The 23,778-nt window shown below is 34.7% G+C and overlaps 3 protein-coding genes across 3 annotated transcripts; 1 reads left to right on the top strand and 2 right to left on the bottom strand.

Annotated features, from left to right (window-relative positions):
- Positions 828-3,081, bottom strand: LOC108661878 (7-deoxyloganetic acid glucosyltransferase-like). The gene is made up of 2 exons (XM_018120767.1): positions 2,438-3,081; positions 828-1,892 (listed from the first exon to the last, which is right to left on the bottom strand). The coding sequence occupies exons 1-2, from the start codon at positions 2,946-2,948 to the stop codon at positions 937-939; spliced, it is 1,467 nt and encodes a 488-aa protein (XP_017976256.1). The 5' UTR covers positions 2,949-3,081; the 3' UTR covers positions 828-936.
- LOC18597639 (7-deoxyloganetic acid glucosyltransferase) lies at positions 13,687-16,003 on the bottom strand. The gene is made up of 2 exons (XM_007026783.2): positions 15,353-16,003; positions 13,687-14,808 (listed from the first exon to the last, which is right to left on the bottom strand). Exons 1-2 carry the CDS (start codon positions 15,861-15,863, stop codon positions 13,853-13,855), a joined length of 1,467 nt encoding a protein of 488 aa, XP_007026845.2. The 5' UTR covers positions 15,864-16,003; the 3' UTR covers positions 13,687-13,852.
- LOC18597638 lies at positions 18,900-23,648 on the top strand. The gene is made up of 3 exons (XM_007026782.2): positions 18,900-19,258; positions 20,288-22,938; positions 23,032-23,648. The coding sequence occupies exons 2-3, from the start codon at positions 20,326-20,328 to the stop codon at positions 23,329-23,331; spliced, it is 2,913 nt and encodes a 970-aa protein (XP_007026844.2). The 5' UTR covers positions 18,900-19,258; positions 20,288-20,325; the 3' UTR covers positions 23,332-23,648.

The following is a 23,778-nucleotide window of genomic DNA, read 5'->3' as shown; positions in this document are numbered from 1 at the left end:
TATTTGACAGGCTAACGTTAACGACCGCTGATGGGTTCTGTTCTTCTTTCTTAGCAATATCTAATTAAAAGAAATACTGTAAACTAAGTATACACTGTTCAGAATATTCAGAATTCTGCTTAAAATGTTCAAGCAACTTTATCTGTTCACAACATTCAGCAACACTTTGCAAATTTATGATGAATTATATACATATATATTGCATTGGACTGAAAGATTATTCACATAACAGACAAAAGGAAAGATGAAAGATGAGAAATTCTCAAAAAATGAAAAAAAAAAAAACTTCATGAACAACTCATTTATGATGGATGAGTCATATTTTGTTCTCCTTTCTAATTCAGGAAGTTTCTGATCTTTCTTCCTTCATGTGTGCACTTCTTTGCTTTATTATTATTATTATTTAAGAAGAGAATGCTGGTATGAGTTAGAGGCCAAAACTACATTTTGCCCATATGCCCTCTTGCTTTGCTGTTACCTGTTCTGCAGTGCTTCTAACTGAGCACTTGTCATAGGGAGAGTTGTCCATTGTTCTTTTGCATTTAAATCTAATTAACTAAATCACTAATGAAATAAACCTGAGCTTGCTCTCTCTGACATTAGTACTCTGGTGGCTAGTGTTTACACCATTAATGATGTTTCTCTAGGCTCTAGCTGCAACTGTTGGTTTCATTGTTCAATTTTCATCTTATATGTAACAAAATTAATTCTTTTCTTGTAATAAATTCGAACATGCTCATCTCAGGTATTAATTTTTCGATAACAAGAAGATTGACATATATAATGAAAAAGACATTAATTGTTGGGAAAGATATAGCAATCGAGAGTTTTGTTGAATCGTTTGTTGATATAGATTTCAATAATATTTATAGGATGCCTACTAACATTTATTATTTAGGATACATTGTTTTATAACTGGTGAAATGCTAATGCCTTCTAGTCACTTCTTTCCTTCCGAGCAAAATGACTCATTGACCAAATGTCATCAATCAATTTCTCAAGGTTGGAGAAAGAAGAGCCCCCTTCCTTGACAGTTTCATGAGCCAGCTTCTTAATCTTATTCACTGATTTCATGATCTCTTCTCTTTTATCCTCCATCAGATCTCTCACCATTTTCTCAATCAATGATCTATCACACGAATCTTTCATGTCAAAACCGATTTTCCACACATCACTCACGAACCTGCTGTTGATTTGTTGGTCACCAATTGCAGGCCAACAAATCATGGGTACTCCTGCATATACACTCTCCAAGGTCGAGTTCCATCCGCTGTGGGTTAAGAACACACCGATAGCTGGGTGAGCCAAGACCTCTTCTTGAGGAGCCCAACTCACCATCAATCCTTTGTTGTCTTCTATCATGGCTTTCAGCTCCCCTGGGATCAGGCTTGGATCAACCTCTCCTGTAATTGAGTCTGGTCGAATGACCCACAAAAATGAATAGCCACTATTCACCAAGCCATGTCGGAACTCAAGCATTTTGTCTCGTGTCAAGCCTATTAAACTCCCAAAGCTAACAAAAACAACTGATCTTGACGGCTGAGAATCAAGCCAAGGCATGCAGCCTCTATCTTCTTTCCATAGAATACTGTTGCTTGATGCTGAAGTTGTTAGGTCCTTCGCGCGGGCATTGGAGAGACCGTGTAAAGGACCGACAGTGTACATTTTGGTAAAAACAGAAGCCAGTTTAGATAACATGGTTGCTTCAAGTCCATCGAAAGTGTTGATTATCACTGCAAATGCTCGTGGCATGACTAAGGTTTGGTCGTTGATAAAGAATTCCAAGCCTGGATCGTCAGCTCTCTCAATCCTGAAAATTCCCGGAAGATCTCGACGTCGAACAACATTCTCTAGTCCTGGAATGCAAGTGACTGGCTTGTCCATGTCTTTATCTGCAACACCATACAAGTTAAAACCAAGCTAAATGATAATGAATCATTAAAGAGTTTTTTTTTTTCTTAATTGCATCATAGATTCTGTTAAATTCAGGCTTGATGGGATACACAACATTGCTAATGATCATGTAAACAGGGAACTAAGTGTAAATTGGGGTTTGGCAGATAACATTTTTGTTTGATGTTCCATCTTTTCCATTGTTTCCTGCTTCTGCAGGTTGCTTCCTCTGTAGCAGGCAATTTCCTGCTTTTCTTAGATAAATACAAATCTCAATTATCCAAAACAGAGATACCACAAGAATGCCAGATCAAGGTAAGTGGTTAGCTTGCCACTTCTTTTCTTAATTATATACAAGTAATCAAGAATCTGATTGTTTGCCATTTGATTATCAGAGCAGGCATACAATTATCTTATTCTTGTTGGTGATTTATCTAGTTTTCTGCTATTCCTTAGAGAAAATCAACCCAGTAACTTAGACCAGAAATCCTTTGAGAAAACTACTAGCTGAAAATGTGATGAGAATTGCTTTGATCCAACTAACCTTGTACCACTGGAACATCCCCTTCTTCAACGAGCTTAGGTACGTGGAAGTAAGTCCAGATGCAACAAGCACTCGATGTTCGGAAAGCGAAGACAGGAACCTGAAATTCCTCTGCAACATCAATAACAGAAGAAGACAATATCCCATCTTCGATTATGCACGTAGCAGGCTGCCACCGTCCCTTTTTCTTGCAAAGCGAAATGAAAAGCTGACGGAGCGCTGGCTTGATCACAGGACCTGCGGCCAATAAAAAATCACCCGGACTCATAGTGCCCGAGCGTGGACGATCACGTGGTACAACATCTGGGATCGTCAGGAACTGAAACTCAGGGTAGCGTGCCAGCAAGTCGGTGGAGAGGAGACGATCATGGATGCGTTGCGTGTTTATGAAGGTGACTTGGAAACTGGCACGGCTGAGAAGCTCTGCTAGCTTGAGCATGGGTTTGATGTGACCAAGTCCAGGGATGGGCAAGAACACCACGTGGGGTACTTGGGGTTCTGCTTGTTCCATTTTTGATCCTTTGAAGGAATTTTTCCTTAGCTCCCTGGTTTTCAGAAGAATCGTGAAGTAGATCCAGCATGTGCATTACTTAGTTTGACTTTGGCCTCGCGGCACAGAGACCAACGTTAATTTGGATCCACTTGTCTTGGTTTGTTGCGTGGCTGCGGCAAGGTATAGCTCGTCTTGACGTAAAATATTTTTTAAAAAACTGTTTCTACTAGTCAATAAAAAGAGTCCACTAACTATACAAGGTGTGCACCCAAGAGATGATATAAATAATAATAAATATTTTCAATTGTTTATTTAAATAATAAAAAAATATTAAAATTTTGAATAAAATTTATAAATTTTTTAATTTTTAATTATAATTTCATACGAGTTTATTAATTTTTAAAATAAAATTTTTTTCAAAAAAATAACTATGTGAAACACATAAATCTAATAGTTAATTAACTTTGTTAATTTGATAACATATTAATAATAAAAAGATAATTTTACTTTTTAATAATTTTAAAAATTATAAATTTATAATTTTTTTAAAAAAACCTACACTACCTTCACCGATCGACCATTGGCCCCAAGGAGCACTGATATGGTGGCAAGAAACATCAATCTAAAAGAAAGAAAAGAGTAAAAAAAATATTTTAAATATTTCACATTTAAGTATTAATGTTGTTTATATATTATTTATTTTAAAAATTAATAAATTCGTATGAAATTATGTTTAAAAATGAAGAAATTTGTGTATTTTACCTGAAAAATTTTTATAAAAGATTTCATGAGATAATTTTCTTTATTTTTTATTACTAAACGGACTTTAAACATGCTCAGGCCTGTTTCACATAATAAATGTGTTGGGTTGGGCTTGCTAATCAATCAGGCTGAACCAAAATCTGAACACCCAAAAGGAAATATGTTGTATCCGACATCCTGTCAAAAGGGACAGATCAAAGTGCAAATGGTGCAGAGCTGGACCCTGGTCCTCCGACATGACACTCATGCCTGAATTGTCCTGTCATTCAATGGGGTACCATTTGTCTTTTATTTTTGGACAAAAATTTGATGAAATTCATAACATTTTATTTGGTGTATTTCCAATATTATAGTGGATTTTGTCGAACAAGTTGCAAAGATAGTTGCCAAAACTACAACCCCAAAAGAATCCATCTTAGATTTGTTACTTTATCTTCTTATCTAACTATTTAGGATTCATGAATCCCATTCCTTACCAATTTAGCAATCTCTAAACAAAACAACCAGATTTATATTTAGTACATGTTTTGCCTAATTTTTTTCAACGTATCTATTTTTTAAAATTAAAAGTTAAGTCAAATATAATATTTTAAGAAACTCTTAAAAAAAATAACTTTTTTTTTAAAACAAAATTTAAAAAAAAAAGCTTAAAAAAAAGCTCCAAGAAATAGCTTTTTCTTTTATTCTTTTAAAAACACATTAATTTTCAAAAAATACTTCTCTCTCAATTAGTCTCCCTCTCCTCTCGTTCCCTCCACAAATTACTATTCTTCAACATAAATCACGATTTCCCTATTCTCTACCTCTCTCTACAAAAATTAATAAAAAAAAGAAGACCCAACAACAGAATATCAAAATCTAAAATTTTTTTGTTCTTACAAAAATTAAAAAAAAATTAAAATTCAAAATTGTATTCAGATACTATTTACAGATTTTCTCTCTTTTTCACAAAAAAGGATTGTAATATTAAATACATCGTTTCCTCTTTTATCTTATTTTTTGAGAATTGAAGTATCAAGGTTCGATTGCTTGTTAGATCAACAAAAATATAATACTATTGCTACTATATAAGTTTGAATATTATTCCTTTTTTATTGATTTCTTCGATTTTAACATATGAAATTATATATAAACTTAAAGCATTACATTATAATTTATAAAGTGATTGAAGATAGCATGAATACCTTTTATGGTAATTCTAATCGAAATTAGAGTTTACATAATTTATTTTGTTAAACAGTTTATGAAACAACTTTAGCTTAATTCTAAAAACTATTATTTTTCATAAGAACTTAATAATAACTTTTATGTTAAAAAAAGTTAGGCCAAACAGGTTTTTAATACATTATCATAATATAATATCAACAATACATCAAATATAAAAATTTAAAAATATTATAAAAAATTAAAAAAATAATAATCAAATCATTTCCGTCATTTGTTTTTCTTTACGGAGAATTAACCATTTCATAAGTAACAATTTTAGCTTTAACCCACCAACCCCGACAAAAGAATTTGCAATAAGGAAAGATTTGATTTTCGAATAGGTGAGATAAAAGGAATTTTATGTTATTTTTGGATAGGAATAAGTTAGAATAAATATTTTTCGCTTTTAATCTTTAATAAAGTTTGTTAAATCGCCTATAATGCCTTTAGGTGGCATTTGGTACTTTACAATGCAATGTGATTACAGGTAATGTGATTGCAGGGAAAATAATATTACAGTGTTTGGTATAGAAGCAAAATAATAATTAAAATACAGGGAAGATAACATTGCAGCATTTGATTTACAAGGACTTTGCTGAGAATATAATGTTAATTTTTAAAATTACCCCTATTTATTAAAATATAAGTTTAATATACTTATATTTTTTATTATTAATTTTTATATAATATCATCTCTTAAATATATTTTTAATGTCATATATTTTATTTTTATTTTTTATTATAATCTTTTTTTTATTTTTAATATATTTTTTATATTATATATTTTATTTTAATTTCTTTTACCTATATTATATAAATTTTAATTTCTTATATTTTATTTTAATTTAAGTTTTGATTTTTATATTATATATTTTATTTTAATATATTTTATTTTAATTATAACGTTACAAAATTTTTTAATAAGGTAATAAAGTTGAAGGGTAAAAGTGTATTTAAAAATATTACAGAGTGCAGTGTAATTTGATTGCATTACAATTTTACATTACAGTTATCTGTTGCAAAACAAACACGACAATATAATTTAATTGGACACATTTCAGAGAATGTGCTCTCACTTTCCTCGTACTAAACGCTCTCTTATTTTTTTTTTCATCAAAGGTGAAAGGTTGAAATACAACAATGCTAAAAGAGGGACAGAGAAAGAAGAGAATTGTGAACAAAGATTCCCATTAAATGTACTTCCAAGAATTTTCCCCACAATTTTATTTTTTAAAATTTTTGTGGGGCAAAGCTTGCCTTTGCATTTTTAAAAATAAATAAATAACTAATTAATTAAAAGCCTATATAGTTAATAAGCCTTTGTTGAATATTTCGGCCATTTAATTTTAGTTTATTTTTTCTATCTCTTGAATGATTGTCAACACTCTTTTTATCTTATAACTTTTTAATCAAGATGACTTTTTTAATCTTAGTTTTTTGTTATCAAAACAAAAAAAAAATTACTTATGCATTTACACCTATTAAGAAAAGAGGCTAAATTCTTAAGAAATTATCAAGTTTTAAAACTCCAAATACATTAAAATGTTAGAATTTATTTATGTCGAGAAAATTGTTTTTTTATTTTTTTATATTCAAAATACAAGGACTTGGGAAATAAAAAAAATTAAATGTGATAAAAAAAAGTTGAAAAATAATTCAAATAATCAATCATTTCATTTACTTCATGAAATCATTTATTATAACGTAAAAAAATTAAAAATTAAAAATATAATTTGTAAACTCCGCTTACATTTCTTATAATTTTAATTGTTTTTCTCACATAATACTTTATGTTAATTCTTGTGAGTAAGTTCTAGTATTAAGAAAAAGTTATATTATTAATTTTAAATAAAATTATTGTAAATATAAATAAATATATTAATTTTTAAATTAAGAATATTTTGATAACTTTATTTGATAAAATCAATAAATATAACTTTTTTAAAAAATGCATTTTATTTATAAAAATTAATTAAAAATATTTGAAATCATGACAAGTATGATTAAAGTTTTTTTATATATAATTAATGGAGCCCCAAATTTGTTTAAAAACCGTGCAACGTAATTTAAGGGGACCAAGAGTCAGAGGAGGAACAAAATCAGAACTGTGAAAGGCAGTAAAGACAAATACTAAGAGTCAGTAATCCAAGACTTAACGCCTATCCAATTAGGTGCTTAAGCCTTTCTAATTGGTGCATGCAGCCCCATCTCATCATAATAAGTAAACACAATAATAAAGACAAGGAAGTCTACTAATGAAGACCCACCTCGGGGGGTAGGGCGTAGGATCCACACAAGTCCATCGGGATTCGTCCCCACTAGGGAAGAAATCAAAAGCTCACCGAGCGCTAGCTTGATCACAGACCCTAAAGATAATATCTTGTCATGGAGGCTAAATAGGCCAGGGCGTGGACGATCATGTGACGGACGAACAGGGTCAGGCATGGACAATAACTCAAATTCGAGGTGCCGACGGTGGAATGCAAGCATATCCATGGAGAAAAGGAGACGATCGTGGATCTGTTGAGGGTTTAGGAAGGTGACTTGGAAATTGGCATGGCTGAGAGGCTCTGCCAGGCTGAGCAAGGGTTTGATGTGGCCAATTGAAGGGAAAGGCAACAAGACTACGTGTGGTGCTCGGGGTTGAGTTTGCTCCATTTTGATTCTCCCAAGGAATTTCACTTTTGCTAGCTTTTGGGTTCGAATCTGCAGTAGTGTAAATGATGCTAATAGTTTAATTTGCTTCAAACCGATCGTATACGGACAATGAGACTCTTTCTTACAGTTACAGGAACATGATGAGGTTCTCTGACAATGGTTGGAGCTGACAGAATTTTCTAACTGGATAAAAGTAAAGTTGAGAAAGTTGACTATTGTGTTTGGCTATTGGTGAACTGTAGGCTTGAGGCTTTCTGACATAATTTGGCCTCTGAAAAACCCAAAGAACAACTTTCTGAAAGAGGAGAATGAATTTTTAAATATCAATTCATTAATCAAAACATAACTTCTAAAGTGATCGGTTCTTTGTCTTAATGCAACTCAATACATCTTATTTAGGATCTTCTGTGTTTCAACTGGTGAAATGCTAATGCCTTCTAATCACTTGTTGCCTTTCGAGCAAAATAACTCATACATGTCTGGGTCACCTCTCTCGGTCCTGACTTCTTCCTCAGCCGTTTCAGGTCATCCTTTGATCTCCCTCAGATTTACGTGATTCATAGCTGAAATTGTGTGATTCATTCCATTATAGCATCAGTTTGTGTTTTTATGTTGAAATTGTGTTATTCTTTCCTTGGTTGAATCGGTTTGTGTACAAATTTGGCCCCTTGGATTTGTAAAGATTTTCTTTCATGCCCAAGGGCATGCTTGAAAATAATTAGTTGATATTTGACAGGCTAACGTTTGTTGTTGATAATGCTGGCAACAAGTTACTATCAGTTGAAAACAACAGCATGACTTATGCGTGGAAGTTGAAAACATGATGCTGTATTTAGTTATTTTTTATCATGCTTTCACTTGTAATTCCTTATAACTACCAAGTAGCTAGTAGGCTATATATATTGTTTGGATTATGAATGAAGTATGTGTTTTTTTCTTCATTTTGCAAATACTCTGTTCATCCTTATTATACTCAACCTAAAATGGAGGCTTCTTAATAAAAGCCATATTTTCATCCTCCATAATTTATCATGGTATCAGAGCTAAAACTAAGCTCTTGAGAAACCTGAAACATACCACCAACCAAATTCACAACTTTAACAACATTGCAAATTGATAGTAATATATCTATCTCCAATACAGCTTCACACCCGTCACCTCCCACCTTCAATTTTAAAAACTATTCGTCCTGGTTAGTTAAAATAAAAGCCTACTTACAGGCTTATGACTTATGGGACATTGTCAAGACAGGTTCAAAACCCCCTACCTTGAAAGAAACAGCAACACTTGCTCAAATCAAACAACATGGGGAAGAAGTTGCTGAACGGTATCGAGCTCTGTCCTTTCTCCATGCATGTGTCACGGAACCAGTGTTTGCAAGAATTATGGCTTGTTCCACGGCAAAGGAGGCTTGGGACAAACTTAGAGATGAGTTCCAAGGTTCTGACATGACAAGGAAACTTCAAATTCTCAATCTTATGAGAGAATTTGAAATTCTTCAGATAAAGGAGTCTAACTCAGTGAATGCGTACATTGGAAAAGTGATGAAAATAGTCAATCAAGTAAGACTTTTGGGAGAAAATCTACCTGAAAAAAGAGTTGTAGAGAAAGTGTTGATATCCTTACCTGAAAGGGTTGAACCCACAATTTCATCACTTAAAGGTTCAAAGGATCTTCCACAACTGCAACTCACAGATGTAGTCAATGCTCTCCAAGCATCAGATAGTAGGAGAGCCATGCGTCTCGACAGCTACACAAATCATGCTATGATGGCCAAGATGAAAGGAAAAGGCTCAGTTGATGCTTACAACAGTAAAAGTTCAAATGAACAGAAAGACAGAGGGAAAAAGAATTCTCAAACAAGTAGATTATAAGGTAAGAAGAATAAGCATCAAATGTGTTCCCATTGCAAAAAACATAGCCATGCAGAAGCCAACTACTAGTTCAAATCTTCAGCTAAGTGCTAAATCTATAATTAGCATGGTCATATAGAAAAGGTGTGCAAGAATAAGTCTGAAAATTGAGAGAAATCACCTTAAGCATTTGAGAGAGCTGAGATTGCTGAAGAAACACTTCTGATGGCTCAAACAGAATCAAAAGTTGTTGAAGCAAATCAGTGGTTATTAGATAGTGGAGCTTCAAGTCACATAACACCATATGCAGAGCTCTTCGCAGAACTTGACACTCAACACCGATTGTACGTGAAGATAGGTAATGGGGTGTATCTGCAAGCAACTGGAAAAGGATCTGTGGAGACACGAACCTCTTCTGGTGATAGGTATGCATTTAAAGTACTTCTTGTACCTGAAATTACCCAAAATCTCTTAAGTGTGGGACAGATGGTCGATGATGGTTATGCACTATTGTTTAAAGACCATTCTTGCAAGATATATAATCCAAGAGATAAGTACCTCATGACAGTTCCAATGAAAAAAAAGTGTTTTCCAATAAATTTCAATGATGTGTGTCTGCATGCTTCTGAAAATGAGATGAACTTGACCTCTTTATGGCACAAACGCCTTGGGCATTATAATTATTCCTCCTTGATTCAGGCCAGCACATCTGGTTTAGTGGAAAATTTACCATCAGTCACAGAATCCAAGCATGTTTGCAGCACTTGTCAATTTGGAAAACTTACCAGGAATCCATATCCTCATGCAAGCTTAAGTCGATCTATTGGAAAACTTGATCTAGTTCACATCGATGTTGGAGGCCCAATGAGTGAAGTATCTCTAAATGGCAATAAGTTTTTCTTGATCTTTGTTGATGAGTTATCACGCATGTGCTGGATTTACTTTATGAAAACAAAGTCTAAGGTGTTTGGTCACTTCTTAAATTTCAAAGCACAAGTTGAAGCTGAAACAAAATGAAAGATTAAAGCAATCAGATCTGATAATGGTGAAGAATACACATATTGAGAGTTCACTCAATTTCTACAAAAAGAAGGAATATTTCATCAATTCACAACTCCTTATTGCCCACAGCAAAATGGTGTTAGTGAGAGGAAAAATCGAACAATAATTGAGATGGTGAGATGTCTCTTGCTGGAAAAAGGACTTCTCAAAAGTTTTTGGGCCGAGACTGCCAGTATAGCTATTTATCTATTAAATCGGTTGCCTTCTCGTGCACTCAAAAATACCACTCCTTATGAAGTATGGTTTGAAAGAAAACCATCTGTATCACATCTCAAAGTCTTTGGATGCCTTTGTTACCAGCATATAATTGAAGAGCACAGAGATAAGTTGCAATCCAAAGCTGTAATGGGAGTGTTTATTGGTTATAGTCAGCATTCAAAGGCATACAGAGTGTATCATGTTGATTCTGGTAAAATCTCTGTCAGCAAGAATGTATCATTTGCTGAAAGAAGCTATTGAAACTGGGACAAACCTCAACATACCAGAGTTACTGCCACAAATACTTTATCTGTTCTTCAAAATATTTTTGATATTGAGTTAGATGAAAATGAGCTTATTGATGAAGCACCAGTAAGGGGTACTCGCACCATTCAAGACATTTATGAACGAAGTCAAGTTGTTTTATCTGATCCTGTTTCTTTTGAAGATGCCTCACAACATGAAGAATGGATAAAAGCTATGAGAGAGGAGATTAACATGATAGAGCAAAACCATACTTGGTCATTGCTAAACAGACCAATCAATGGCCATGTAATTGATGTCAAATGGATTTTCAAACGAAAATTCAACTCTGATGGAAGCCTTAACAAAAATAAGGCGAGATTGGTCGCAAAAGGTTATTCTCAACTTGCTGGAATAGACTATCATGATACTTTTGCACCAGTGGCAAGACTTGATACCATCAGACTTCTCATAGCTCTCTCTGCTGCACTTGATTAGAAAATCTACCACATCGATGTTAAGTCTGCCTTTTTGATTGGTAAACTCAATGAAGAAATATTCATCGAGCAGCCAAGAGGATTTGAAGTTGGTGACAAACAAAACAAAGTATATAAGCTTCATAAGGCACTATATGGCCTGAAACAAGCACCATGTGCTTGGTACAGTAGGATTGATGCCTACGTATTAGCTCAAGGTTTTTACAAGAGCTTGAATGAAGCTACTTTGTATGTGAAGAAAATAAAAAATGAAATGGCAGTAATTATGTCTCTTTATGTTGATGATATCTTGATTACTAATGGAGATCAAGCAAGTATCAGGGAATTTAAATCAGCAATGAAAAAGGAGTTTCACATGTCTGATTTCGGTCAAATGAAATATTTTCTTGGTTTTGAAATTTATCAGTCCAAGGAAAATATTACTCTTTCTCAAATTAATTACATTCAAGAAGTCCTTAAACGTTTCAAGATGGCAGAATGTAAGTCAACCTCAACTCCTTTAGTTGCACATGAAAAGTTATCTCTCAATTCTGGTGAAATATTATAGAGTGCCAGTGATTATTGAAGTCTTGTAGGATGTCTACTATATATTTGTTCTACCCATCCAGAGATAATGTTTGTTGTAAGTTATCTCTCAAGATTCATGCAGAGACCAAGTCAACTTCATCTGGTTGCTGTTAAAAGGGTTTTCAGATATTTAAGAAGTACAACCTGTCATGGGATAAATTTCATAAAAAACAAGACTATTGAGCTTGTTGGATTTTCAGATAGTGATCGGGGTGGCTGCAATGATGATGGTAGAAGCATATTAGGCTACATATTTTCTCTGAGAAATGGTCCTTTTTCATGGAACTCTCACAAGCAGAATACAGTGGCACAATCCTCATCTGAGGCAGAATATGTGGCAGCAGCTGAAGCTTCAAATCAAGCAATCTGGCTAAGGAAAATTCTACATGATCTTGGCATGGATCAAACCAATCCTACAAAGTTGTTTCTTGATAACAAGTCTGCAATCTCCATGACCAAGAATCCTGTGTTTCATGGAAGAACCAAGCATATCAACATCAAGTACCATGCCCTCAGAGATGCAGAAAAGAAAGGGGAGATACTTGTGCAATACTGCAAATCAGAAGACCAGGTTGCAAACATAATGACCAAGCCTCAGTCTAAGTCAAGTTTTGAACTTAACAAAGATAAGTTGATGATTCAGGTTGCAAGCATTAAGGAGGAGTGTTGCTAATAATGCTGGCAACAAGTTACAGTCAGTTGAAAATAGCAGCACGACTTGTACGTGGAAGTTGAAAACGTGATGTTGTATTTAGTTATTTTTTATCATGCGTTTACTTGTAATTCCTTATAACTACCAAGTAGCTAGTAGGCTGTATATATGGTTTGGATTATGAATGAAGTGTGTGCTTTTTCTTTCATTTTGCAAATACTCTATTCATCCCTGTTCTACTCAACCTAAAAGAGACGCTTCCTAACATGAGCCATATTTTCATCCTCCATAATTTATCAACATTAACGACCGCTGATGGGTTCTGTTCTTCCTTCTTAGCAATATTCAATTAAAAGAAATACTGTAAACTAAGTATATACTGTTCAGAATATTCAAAATTCTACTTAAAATGTTCAAGCCACTTTATCTGTTCACAACATTGAGCAACACTTTGCAAATTTATGATGACTTATATACATATATATTGCATTGGACTAAAAGATTATTCACATAACAGACAAAGGAAAGATGAAAGATGAGAAATTCTCAAAAAAGGAAAAAAAAAAACTTCATGAACAACTCATTTATGATGGATGAGTCATATTTTTGTTCTTCTTTCTAATTCAAGAAGTTTCTGATCTTTCTTCCTTCATGTGTGCACTTCTTTCCTTTATTATTATTATTATTATTTAAGAAGAGAATGGTGGTATGAGTTAGAGGCCAAAACTACATTTTGCCCATATGCCCTCTTGCATTGCTGTTACCTGTTCTGTAGTGCTTCCGACTGAGCACTTGTCATAGGGATGAGTTCTCCATTGTTCTTTTGCATTTAAATCTAATTAACTAAGTCACTAATGAAATAAACTTCAACTTGCTCTCTCTGACATTAGTACTCCGATGGCTAGTGTTTACACCATTAATGATGTTTCTCTAGGCTCTAGCTGCAACTGTTGGTTTCATTGTACAATTTTCAACTTATATGTAACAAAATTAATTCTTTTCTTGTAATAAATTCGAACATGCTCATCCCAAGTATGAATTTGTCGATAACAAGAAGATTGACATATATAATAAAAAAAGACATTAATTGTCGAGAAAGATTTAGCAATAGAGAGTTTTGTTGAATCGTTTGTTGATATAGATTTCAATAATATTTATAGGATGCCTACTAACATTTATTATTTAGGATACATTGTTTTATAACTGGTGAAATGCTAATGCCTTCTAGTCACTTCTTTCCTTCCGAGCAAAATGACTCAGTGACCAAATGTCATCAATCAATTTCTCAAGGTTGGAGAAAGAAGAGCCCCCATCCTTGACAGTTTCATGAGCCAGCTTCTTAATCTTATTCACTGATTTCATGATCTCTTCTCTTTTATCCTCCATCAGGCTTCTCACCATTTTCTCAATCGTTGATCTGTCACAGGTATCTTTCATGTCAAGACCGATTTTCCACACATCACTCACGAACCTGCTGTTGATTTGTTGGTCACCAATTGCAGGCCAACAAATCATGGGTACTCCTGCATATACACTCTCCAAGGTCGAGTTCCATCCGCTGTGGGTTAAGAACACACCGATAGCTGGGTGAGCCAAGACCTCTTCTTGAGGAGCCCAACTTACCATCAATCCCTTGTTGTCTTCTATCATGTCTGTCAGCTCCCCTACTATCAGGCTTGGATCAGCCTCTCCCGTAATTAAGTCTGGTCGAATGACCCACAAAAATGGATAGCCACTATTCACCAAGCCATGTCCGAACTCAAGCATTTTGTCTCGTGTCAAGCCTATTAAACTCCCAAAGCTAACAAAAACAACTGATCTTGACGGCTGAGAATCAAGCCAAGGCATGCAGCCTCTATCTTCTTTCCATAGAATACTGTTGCTTGATGCTGAAGTTGTTAGGTCCTTCGCGCGGGCATTGGAGAGACCGTGTAAAGGACCGACAGTGTACATTTTGGTAAAAACAGAAGCCAGTTTAGATATCATGGTTGCTTCAAGTCCATCGAAAGTGTTGAGTATCAATGCAAATGCTCGTGGCATGACTAAGGTTTGGTCGTTGATAAAGAATTCCAAGCCTGGATCATCAGCTCTCTCAATCCTGAAAATTCCCGGAAGATCTCGACGTCGAACAACATTCTCTAGTCCTGGAATGCAAGTGACTGGCTTGTCCATGTCTTTATCTGCAACACCACACAAGTTAAAACCAAGGTAAATGATAATGAATCATAAAAGAGTTTTTTTTTTCTTAATTGCATCATAGATTCTATTAAATTCAGACTTGATGGGATACACAACATTGCTAATGATCATGTAAACAGGGAGCTAAGTGTAAATTGGGGTTTAGGAGATAACATTTTTGTTTGATGTTCCATCTTTTCCATTGTTTCCTGCTTCTGCAGGTTGCTTCCTCTGTAGCAGGCAAATTCCTGCTGTTCTTTGATAAATAAAAATCTCAATTATCCAAAACAGAGATACCACAAGAATGCCAGATCAAGGTAAGTGGTTAGCTTGCCACTTCTTTTCTTAGTTATATACAAGTAATCAAGAATCTGATTGTTAGCCATTTGATTATCGGAGCATGCATACAATTATCTTATTCTTGTTGGTGATTTATCCAGTTTTCTGCTATTCCTTAGAGGAAATCAACCCAGTAACTTAAACCAGAAATCCTTTGAGAAAACAACTAGCTGAAAATGTGATAAGAATTGCGTTGATCCAACTAACCTTGTACCACTGGAAAATCCCCTTCTTCAACGAGCTTAGGTACATGGAAGTAAGTCCAGATGCAACAAGCACTCAATGTTCGGAAAGCGAAGACAGGAACCTGAAATTCCTCTGCAACATCAATAACAGAAGAAGACAATAACCCATCTTCGATTATGCACGTAGCAGGCTGCCACCGTCCCTTTTTCTTGCAAAGCGAAATCAAAAGCTGACGGAGTGCTGGCTTGATCACAGGACCTGTAGCCAATAAAAAATCACCCGGACACATAGTGCCCGAGCGTGGACGATCACGTGGTACAACATCTGGGATCGTCAGGAACTGAAACTCAGGGTAGCGTGCCAGCAAGTCGGTGGAGAGGAGACGATCGTGGATGCGTTGCGTGTTTATGAAGGTGACTTGGAAACTGGCACGGCTGAGAAACTCTGCTAGCTTGAGCATGGGTTTGATGTGGCCAAGTGCAGGGATGAGCAAGAACACCACGTGGGGTACTTGGGGTTCTGCTTGTTCCATTTTTGATTCTTTGAAGGAATTTTGCTTTAGCTCCCTGCTTTTCAGAAGAATCGTGAGGTAGATCCAGCATGTGCATTACTTAGTTTGGCTGTGGCCTCGCGGCACAGAGACCGACGTTAATTTGGATCCACATCTCTTGGTTTGTCGCGTGGCTAGGGCAAGGTAAAGGTTGTCTTGACGCAAAATATTTTTTTAAAAAATTTTTTATAAGTCAATAATAAAATTCCTTTAACTATATAAGCTGTGCACCCAGGAGATGATCTAAATAATAATAAATATTTTCGATTGTTTATTTAAATAATAAAAAAATTAAATTTTTGAACAAAATTTAAAAACTTTTTAATTTTTAATCATAATTTCATATAAATTTATTAATTTTTAAAATAAATACTCTTTCGAAAAAATATTTATGTGGAACATATAAATCTAATTGTTAATTAACTCCGTTAATTTAATAACGTATCAATAATAAAAAGATATTTATACTTTTTATTATTTTAAAAAATTAAAAAATTATAATTTTTTTAAAAAAACCAACACTACTTTCGCCGGTCGACCATTGCCTCCATGGAGCACCGATCTAATGGCCAGTAAGAAACATCATCAATCAATCTAAAAGAAAGAAAAAAGTAAGAAGAAAAAAAGAATTTTTTAGACATTTAATATTTAAGTATTAATATCATTTATGTATTTAATTAAGTATTTATTTTGAAAACTAATAAATTTATGTGAAATTATGATTAAAAATGAAAAAAAAAATCTGTCTATTTTATCTTCAATTTTTTTATAAAATATTTCATGAGATAAATTTTTTTATTTTTTATTACTAAACGGACTTTAAACATGCTCAGGCCTGTTTCGCATGATAAATGTGTTGGGTTCGGCTTGCTAATCAATCAGGCTGAACCAAAATCTGAAGACCCAAAAAGAAATACGCTGTATCCGACATCCTCTCAAAAGGGACAGATCAAAGAGCAATTGGTGCAGAGCTGGACTCTGGTCCTCCAACATGCCACTCACGCCTGAATTGTCCTGTCATTCAATGGGGTACCATTTGTCTTTTATTTTTGGACAAAAATTTGATGAAATTCATAATATTTTTATTTGGTGTATTTCCAATATTATAGTGGATTTTGTCGAACAAGTTGCAAAGATAGTTGCCAAACCCAGAAGAATCCATCTTAGATTTGCTACTTTATCTTCTTATCTAACTATTTAGGATTCATGAATCCCATTCCTTACCAATTTAACAATCTCTAAACAAAACAATCGAATTTATATTTAATACATTATCAGAATATAATATCAACAATATATCAAATATAAAAATTTAAAAATATAATAAAAAATAAAAATAAAAAACAAGAATCAAATCATTTCCGTCATTCGTTTTCCTTTACGGAGAATTAACCATTTCATAAGTAACAATTTTAGCTTTAACCCATCAACCCCGACAGAAGAATTTGCAATAACGAAAGACTTGATTTCCCGAATTGGTGAGACAAAAAGAATTTTGTTTTATTTTTGGATAGGAATAAGTTAGATTAAATATTTTTCGCTTTTAATCTTTAATAAAGTGTGTTAAATCGCCTACAATGCCTTTATTCTTTTTGGCCATTAAAGGTGAAAGGTTGAATGCATGCCAAGATTGGAATACGACAATCCTAAAAGAGGGACAGTGAAAGAAAAGAATTGCGAACAAAGATTCCCATTAAATATACTTTCAAGAATTTTCCCCACAATTTTATTTTATTTTTGTAATATTTGTGGGGCTAAGCTTGCCTTTGCTTTTTTGAAAAATAAATAAATAAATAATTAAAAGTCTATATAGTTAGTAAGCTTTTGTTGAATATTTCGGCCATTTAATTTTAGTTTATTTTTTCTGTCTCTTGTATGATTGTCAACAAAATCAAGATGACTTTTTTAATCTTAGTTTTTTGTTATTGAAAGAAACAAAATCATTTATGCATTTACACCTATTAAGAAAGAGATTAAATTTTTACGGAATTATCGAGTTTTTAAAACTTCGAATACATTAAAATGTCAGAGTTTATTATGTCAAGAAAAATATATATTTTTATTTTTTAATTTTTGTTTATATTCAAAACACAAGGACTTGGGAAATAAAAAATAAAATCTTGAAATGTGATAAAAAATTGAAAAATAATTCAAATAACCAATCATTTCATTTACTTCATGAAATCATTTATTATAATGTAAAAAAATTTAAAAATTTAAAATATAATTTGTAAACTCTACATACATTTCTTATAATTTTAATTGTCTTTCTCACGTAATACTTTGTGTTAATTCTTGTGTGTAAGTTCTGTTATTAAGAAAAAGTTAAATTATTAATTTTAAATAAAATTAATAATTATATAAATAAATATATTAATTTTAAAAAAAATTAATAATTATATAAATAAATATATTAATTTTTAAATTAAGAATATTTTGATAATTTTATTAGATAAAATTAATAAATATAATTTTTTACAAAAATAAAATTTATTTATAAAAATTAATTAAAAAATATTTGAAATCATGACAAGTATAGTTAAAGTTTTTTTTATATATAATTAATGGAGCCACAAATTTGTTTAAAAAACCGTGCAACGTAATTCAAGGGAACCAAGAGTCAGTGGAGGAACAAAATCAGAACTGTGGAAGGCAGTAAAGACAAATACTAAGAGTCAGTAATCCAAGACTTAACGCCTATTCAATTAGGCGCCTAAGCCTCTCTAATCGGTGCATGCAGCCCCATCTCATCATAATAATTAAAGGCAATAATATAGAGAAGGAAGTCCGCTGATGTAGACCCACCCCGGGGGGCTGGCGCGTAGGACCCACACAAATCCATCGGGATTCGTCCCCACGGGCAAGAATTGGTCCTTAAAGTCGCGACTAGCAGGTCCCACATTCCTCGCCAAATCCCCCGCCATCTCTGATTGGCCCCCTCCCCGCCTCTTAACCGTCCGATCCACAAATATGTGGTCAAAGAAAAATAACACTGAATAACGCCAAACGTCAAGACTCACATCTCCCTCTCTTTCTCTCACTCAGTCTCTCTTCTCTGTCAACCGCGTTTTTTTTCTCTGGCACTGATTGTTTGCTTCTTTTTCCTTCTTTATTTTGTTGTTTGGATGGAGTGAAAGAAGAAAGGAAAATCGGCGATTGCTTTTCACAAGAGGATTGTTTTGTTCTTTGTTTTGAGTGGGCGGTAATTGTTAATTCTTTACTTTGCTTAGAATCTACGTTGAGTTTGTTTGCTTTGTTTTTCTTTTTTGGCGTTCGGGATTATCGCCGACTTGCTTTTCTTTCTGTAATCGAGATCGGCGAGTATTTCGAGACTCGCGTCACTTTCTTCAACCTGCATTGTCCCCCATTTCTAGCTGGTAACGATTCTATTTTTCTTTTTTTCTTGATTAATTTCGCTTTGTTTTTTCTTTTCTTGTTAATTAAATGCTCCGTTTGATTGCTGAGAAACAAGAAAGAAAATGAAGAGTAGTGAAGAAATAGTATTTTTATTTATTTATTTTATTCATTTTGTTCCAGATGGACATTATAAGATTAAGAAATGGATGCTTGTTGCTAGCTGCTGGTTTTGAAGAGTGGAAAACTTTTTTTCTTGTTTTCTGTTGCATTTTCCGTTTTTTTCTCGACTGCCAACCAGATGCTGGATTCGGTGATTCTTGATTAATATTTTTTTTTGGATCTGTGAGATTCTTTTTGTTTTCGACGGAAATCGAATGCGGCTGGTTGTGTTTGGTTGTTTGGAGAATGAATATTGATCAGAGCTTAAAATATGCTGTAGATTAAAGAGAGAAAATAAAGCGTCGATATAAATTAGTATCTTTCTTGTTTTCTTTTCTGTACCGTAAGAATTACTGGACCAATGATTGACTTTCTTGTAAATGGGAGGAAAAAATTTCAACTTTGGGGCCTTTTTCAATGGTAAATAACTGTGATTGCTAGTGACATTAGAATTGTTACAACTGGAATCACCTAAGTCATTTCATTTGATCCTTTGATGTGCTGTCAAGTTATTGAAGCTTTTGTAATGTTACTTTTGTTATCTTTGAAGGGAATTTTATTTTTCTTAGATCCTTTGATTTTGTGTTTATGTGTTTTGCCATAGGGAAAATGGACCTATGGGCAGCTAAGAATGATGAGCTAGGATTTGTTTGACCACAGATGATTAGAATAAGTTTTTTTGCTGCATTTGTTGACCACAGATGATTAGGACAAGTTTTTGTTCAAATAGGTGTGGGGAGGAAATTTGACATGTTTTGCTAATGTGACTTTTAAGATGAGCAATAATATAGTATATTATATCATATATTATATTCAGCTATAAACCAGGTTATTCAATCAAATTGTTAAACTGCTTGTGTGAGATCCTCTCTTCCTTTGCACTCTTGCAGCTCAAATGTCTTGGTGAAGCACAATAATATTTGATTTCATGCCATTTGATAGAAGAAAAGCTAATGAATACGTTGAACCTCTGAGGGACATGGGATTTGGTTCAGAGTCAAAAAGGAGTTCAAACCTGCAGCAAAACTCAAAGATAGTGAAGGAGAAAACTCAGTTGCCTCAAGCCAACCTGAGGTTGAAGAGTCAAGGGAAGTTAAAAGGAAAGAATGGTATTGCTCATCCATATGGTAATCTGCCAGGTGAACGAGGACAAAACCAAATCCACAGCACCTTGGTTGAAACAAAATCTTTAGGGGATTGCCACGGGCAGCCTCGCAAGGGTAAGCCAACAAAAGAGGATGAGCTTGTCAAGTACATGTCAAACTTGCCGGGCTACCTACAGCGTGTAGACATCGGAGAAAACTTTCAAGAGAACGCATTGAATGTTGGGGTTCTGGATTGGGCACGTCTAGAAAAATGGAAGCACCACCAAAAGCGTATCCCTAAAATAACTGGCAATGATGTATCATCCACAAGCACAATTTCATTGATGAAAACAAATACCAAGTCATCTGCCCTTTCTAGTGCAGTTCCCAAGGATACTGCTGCCAACAAAAGCAAGCAACACCAACAAACTTGCTCCAGTCTTAACTCATCTTATAAAGAAGGCCTTCCTCGAGGTGCAAAACCATCTACTCTGAAGGTTAGACACTTCCAAGATATTGAAACTGCTTCCAAGAGCACCTTGGATCAGCAGAAGAAGACATCCAAGACATATAAATCCTCCGGCACAACTTATTCAGATGCAATTCTTGACAAGGGGAAGAAAAAAGAGTTAAATCAGAAAATAACTTTGGAAATGGGAAATATGTCATCAAACATGAGAAACCATGGGGTTTCACCTCTGCCAAAGGAAACTGTCAATGTTTGTCATGGTGGAGCCAAAAACAGAGTAGAGCAGAGGCAGGAAATTGATGTAAATAAAAAGGATTTGGATCCGAAAAATACTTCAGACGTGGAGGCTTCTTCATCCAAATTCAGATATTATGGTGTTTCACTGGGTTCTAGGAAAAAGCTGGATGCTGAGGGTGACAAAACTAAGGAGACACAGGGCTCAGAAATTGATCTTGCTCATCAAGTTTCTCCTGGTGAGCACAAGAATATTGTTCTTCTTCGACCAAGATCTGCCCGAAATAGCTTTTTTGAAGAACCCCGAGAACAATTTGATGGGACTTTGAATGAAGCAAACCGGAATAGTTTTCCGTGTGACTTCCTTCAGAAGGTTCGCTCTGGGGAATTATGTTCTGAAGTTCCTCATTCTTGTCCATTGCCTTCTGGAGTTGAGATGAATCCTGCAACTGACATCATGGCACAGGGTCTGGAGCCTTCATCTAATGCATCTCATGGGTCTGCATTCTCAAATAACTCAGGGAATTTAAGATCTGAAGGCAAGCATTCAGCAGAGAACAAGATTAAATCTCTGGATGCTCATGTTGAAACTTTAAAGATACTGGAAGAAGAAATGGCTGAGCTGGCAACCAGAAAAAGTAGAAGTAGTTCACCAAATCGCCGTTTTAGTTTCAGCTTAAGTCGTATGAGTAGAAGTTTCAGTTTTAAGGAAGGTTCTACTGCCCCACAATTGAGCTCCACTTATGTTTCTGTCAAGTCTGGTCCAGTGAGATCTGATTCTTCTGGTTTTTTGGACAATACAATCAGAGAGAAGGTGAATGGCCATAACAGAGCTAGGTCCAGCCCCCTAAGAAGGATGCTAGACCCGCTACTGAAGTCCAGAGGCTTGCATTCTTTTCGTTTCACTGACACTGTTCAACCGTCAAAAGGAAGCTTGAATTCCTCTAGTGCAAGGCCAGTTAATACTAACGAATCCCTTCAGGAAGAAAAGTTTGAGTCATCAATGATCCAAGCCCTTCTACAGCTTACAATAAAGAATGGACTGCCAATGTTTAGATTTGTTGTGGACAATGGCAGTAACATGCTTGCCACTACCATGAAAAGTCTAGCTTCATCTGCAAAGGGGGGATCTGATCAGAGTTACATATTCTCTTCTGTTAGTGAAATTAAGAAGAAGAGTGGCAGCTGGATAAGTCAAGGAAACAAGGAAAAAAATTGTGGCTACATCTATAATATTATCGGACAAATGAGGATTTCCAATTCTCTTATTTCAGACTTGACAGCAGAGGACTCTTGTAATCAGTATCCGGTGGTAAGAGAGTCTGTTCTGTTTAGTGTGGAGCAAAGACCAGCAGATCAAGCATCAGCAAAATTTACACCAAATGCAGAGCTTGCTGCTGTCGTCATCAAAATGCCTGGTGAAAGCACTGATGTACAGCACAGTGATAAAGACATAACAAAGAAGGGCTTTACAGATTGTTTGGCTACAGATGGGTGCTCTTGCAACCCTGCAGAAAATGCAAGCTTTAATAGTACTACTGTCATACTTCCTGGTGGTGTCCACAGCTTGCCAAACAAAGGAATACCTTCCCCATTGATTGACCGATGGAAATCTGGTGGATTATGTGACTGTGGAGGTTGGGATGTTGGTTGCAAATTACGTATTCTCTCCAACCAGAAGAGAAGATGTTGTAAGACTTCAAGGACATGTCAAGCATGCCTGAATCCCAACCGTCTTGATCTCTATGCCCAGGTATCCTCTTTTTCTTTAATACTTTTTGGTCCTGCACCATATTATAATGTTTTCTGCTTATCTGAATTAGTTCTTGTTTTGTACTTATTGCAGGGAGAAGCACAACAGAACAGGCCTATCTTGAACTTGGTTCCACATAAGAATGGAATCTACGCGATTGAGTTCAGTTCATCAATCACTGCATTGCAAGCGTTCTTTATTTCTGTAACAGCTATAAGCTGTCAGAAATCCTCTGATCTGCCAGAATTCGGCAACCTGCCTGAAGGAAAAGTTATAAAGGAGACCATACTGAATGGCAGCCATGGAATGGAGAACAAACCAATCAATGTACTCAGGAACATGCCTGCGAAATATGCTCCAAACCCACCTCATTCCCCTGTCGGGAGAGCCTAGATTCGAACACGAGACCTGGTTTGCTTTTCAGGTATAAGCTCTCTCGAGCCTTTAAAGGTGCTAAAATGTGAAGCCAGGTTAAGTCTTTGATTAGTGAGACATACAGGGAATCGGGGTGTAGGCCGGCCTGTTAGACATTACCAGTAGATCACTTGTATAAAAGAAATAATGGCATTCAATATACCACTCACTGTTTTAATCGAGTGAGTTTTTTTCTCTAAAGTGTCAGAGAACAGCAAAGCCCTACATATTATTAGCAGAAATGTTCTAGTAATATGCGGCGTGGTAATAAAGTCATTCTGGGTTCTCTTCTTTCATGTGATTGGCAAGAATGCGACCATAAATGCTCATCTACGAAATTGGCTCAAATTTTTGTTATAACTTTGGTTGTTGCAATAGTATGGGAAGTGAACCATCTCCATTTATCCCTTTCTTTTTGGGTAATAT

This window comes from Theobroma cacao, chromosome 5, assembly GCF_000208745.1.
Source record: "Theobroma cacao cultivar B97-61/B2 chromosome 5, Criollo_cocoa_genome_V2, whole genome shotgun sequence".
NCBI lineage: Eukaryota > Viridiplantae > Streptophyta > Magnoliopsida > Malvales > Malvaceae > Theobroma > Theobroma cacao.
The sequence above is the reverse complement of the archived record's forward strand: the minus strand, read 5'-3'. Positions and strand labels throughout refer to the sequence as shown.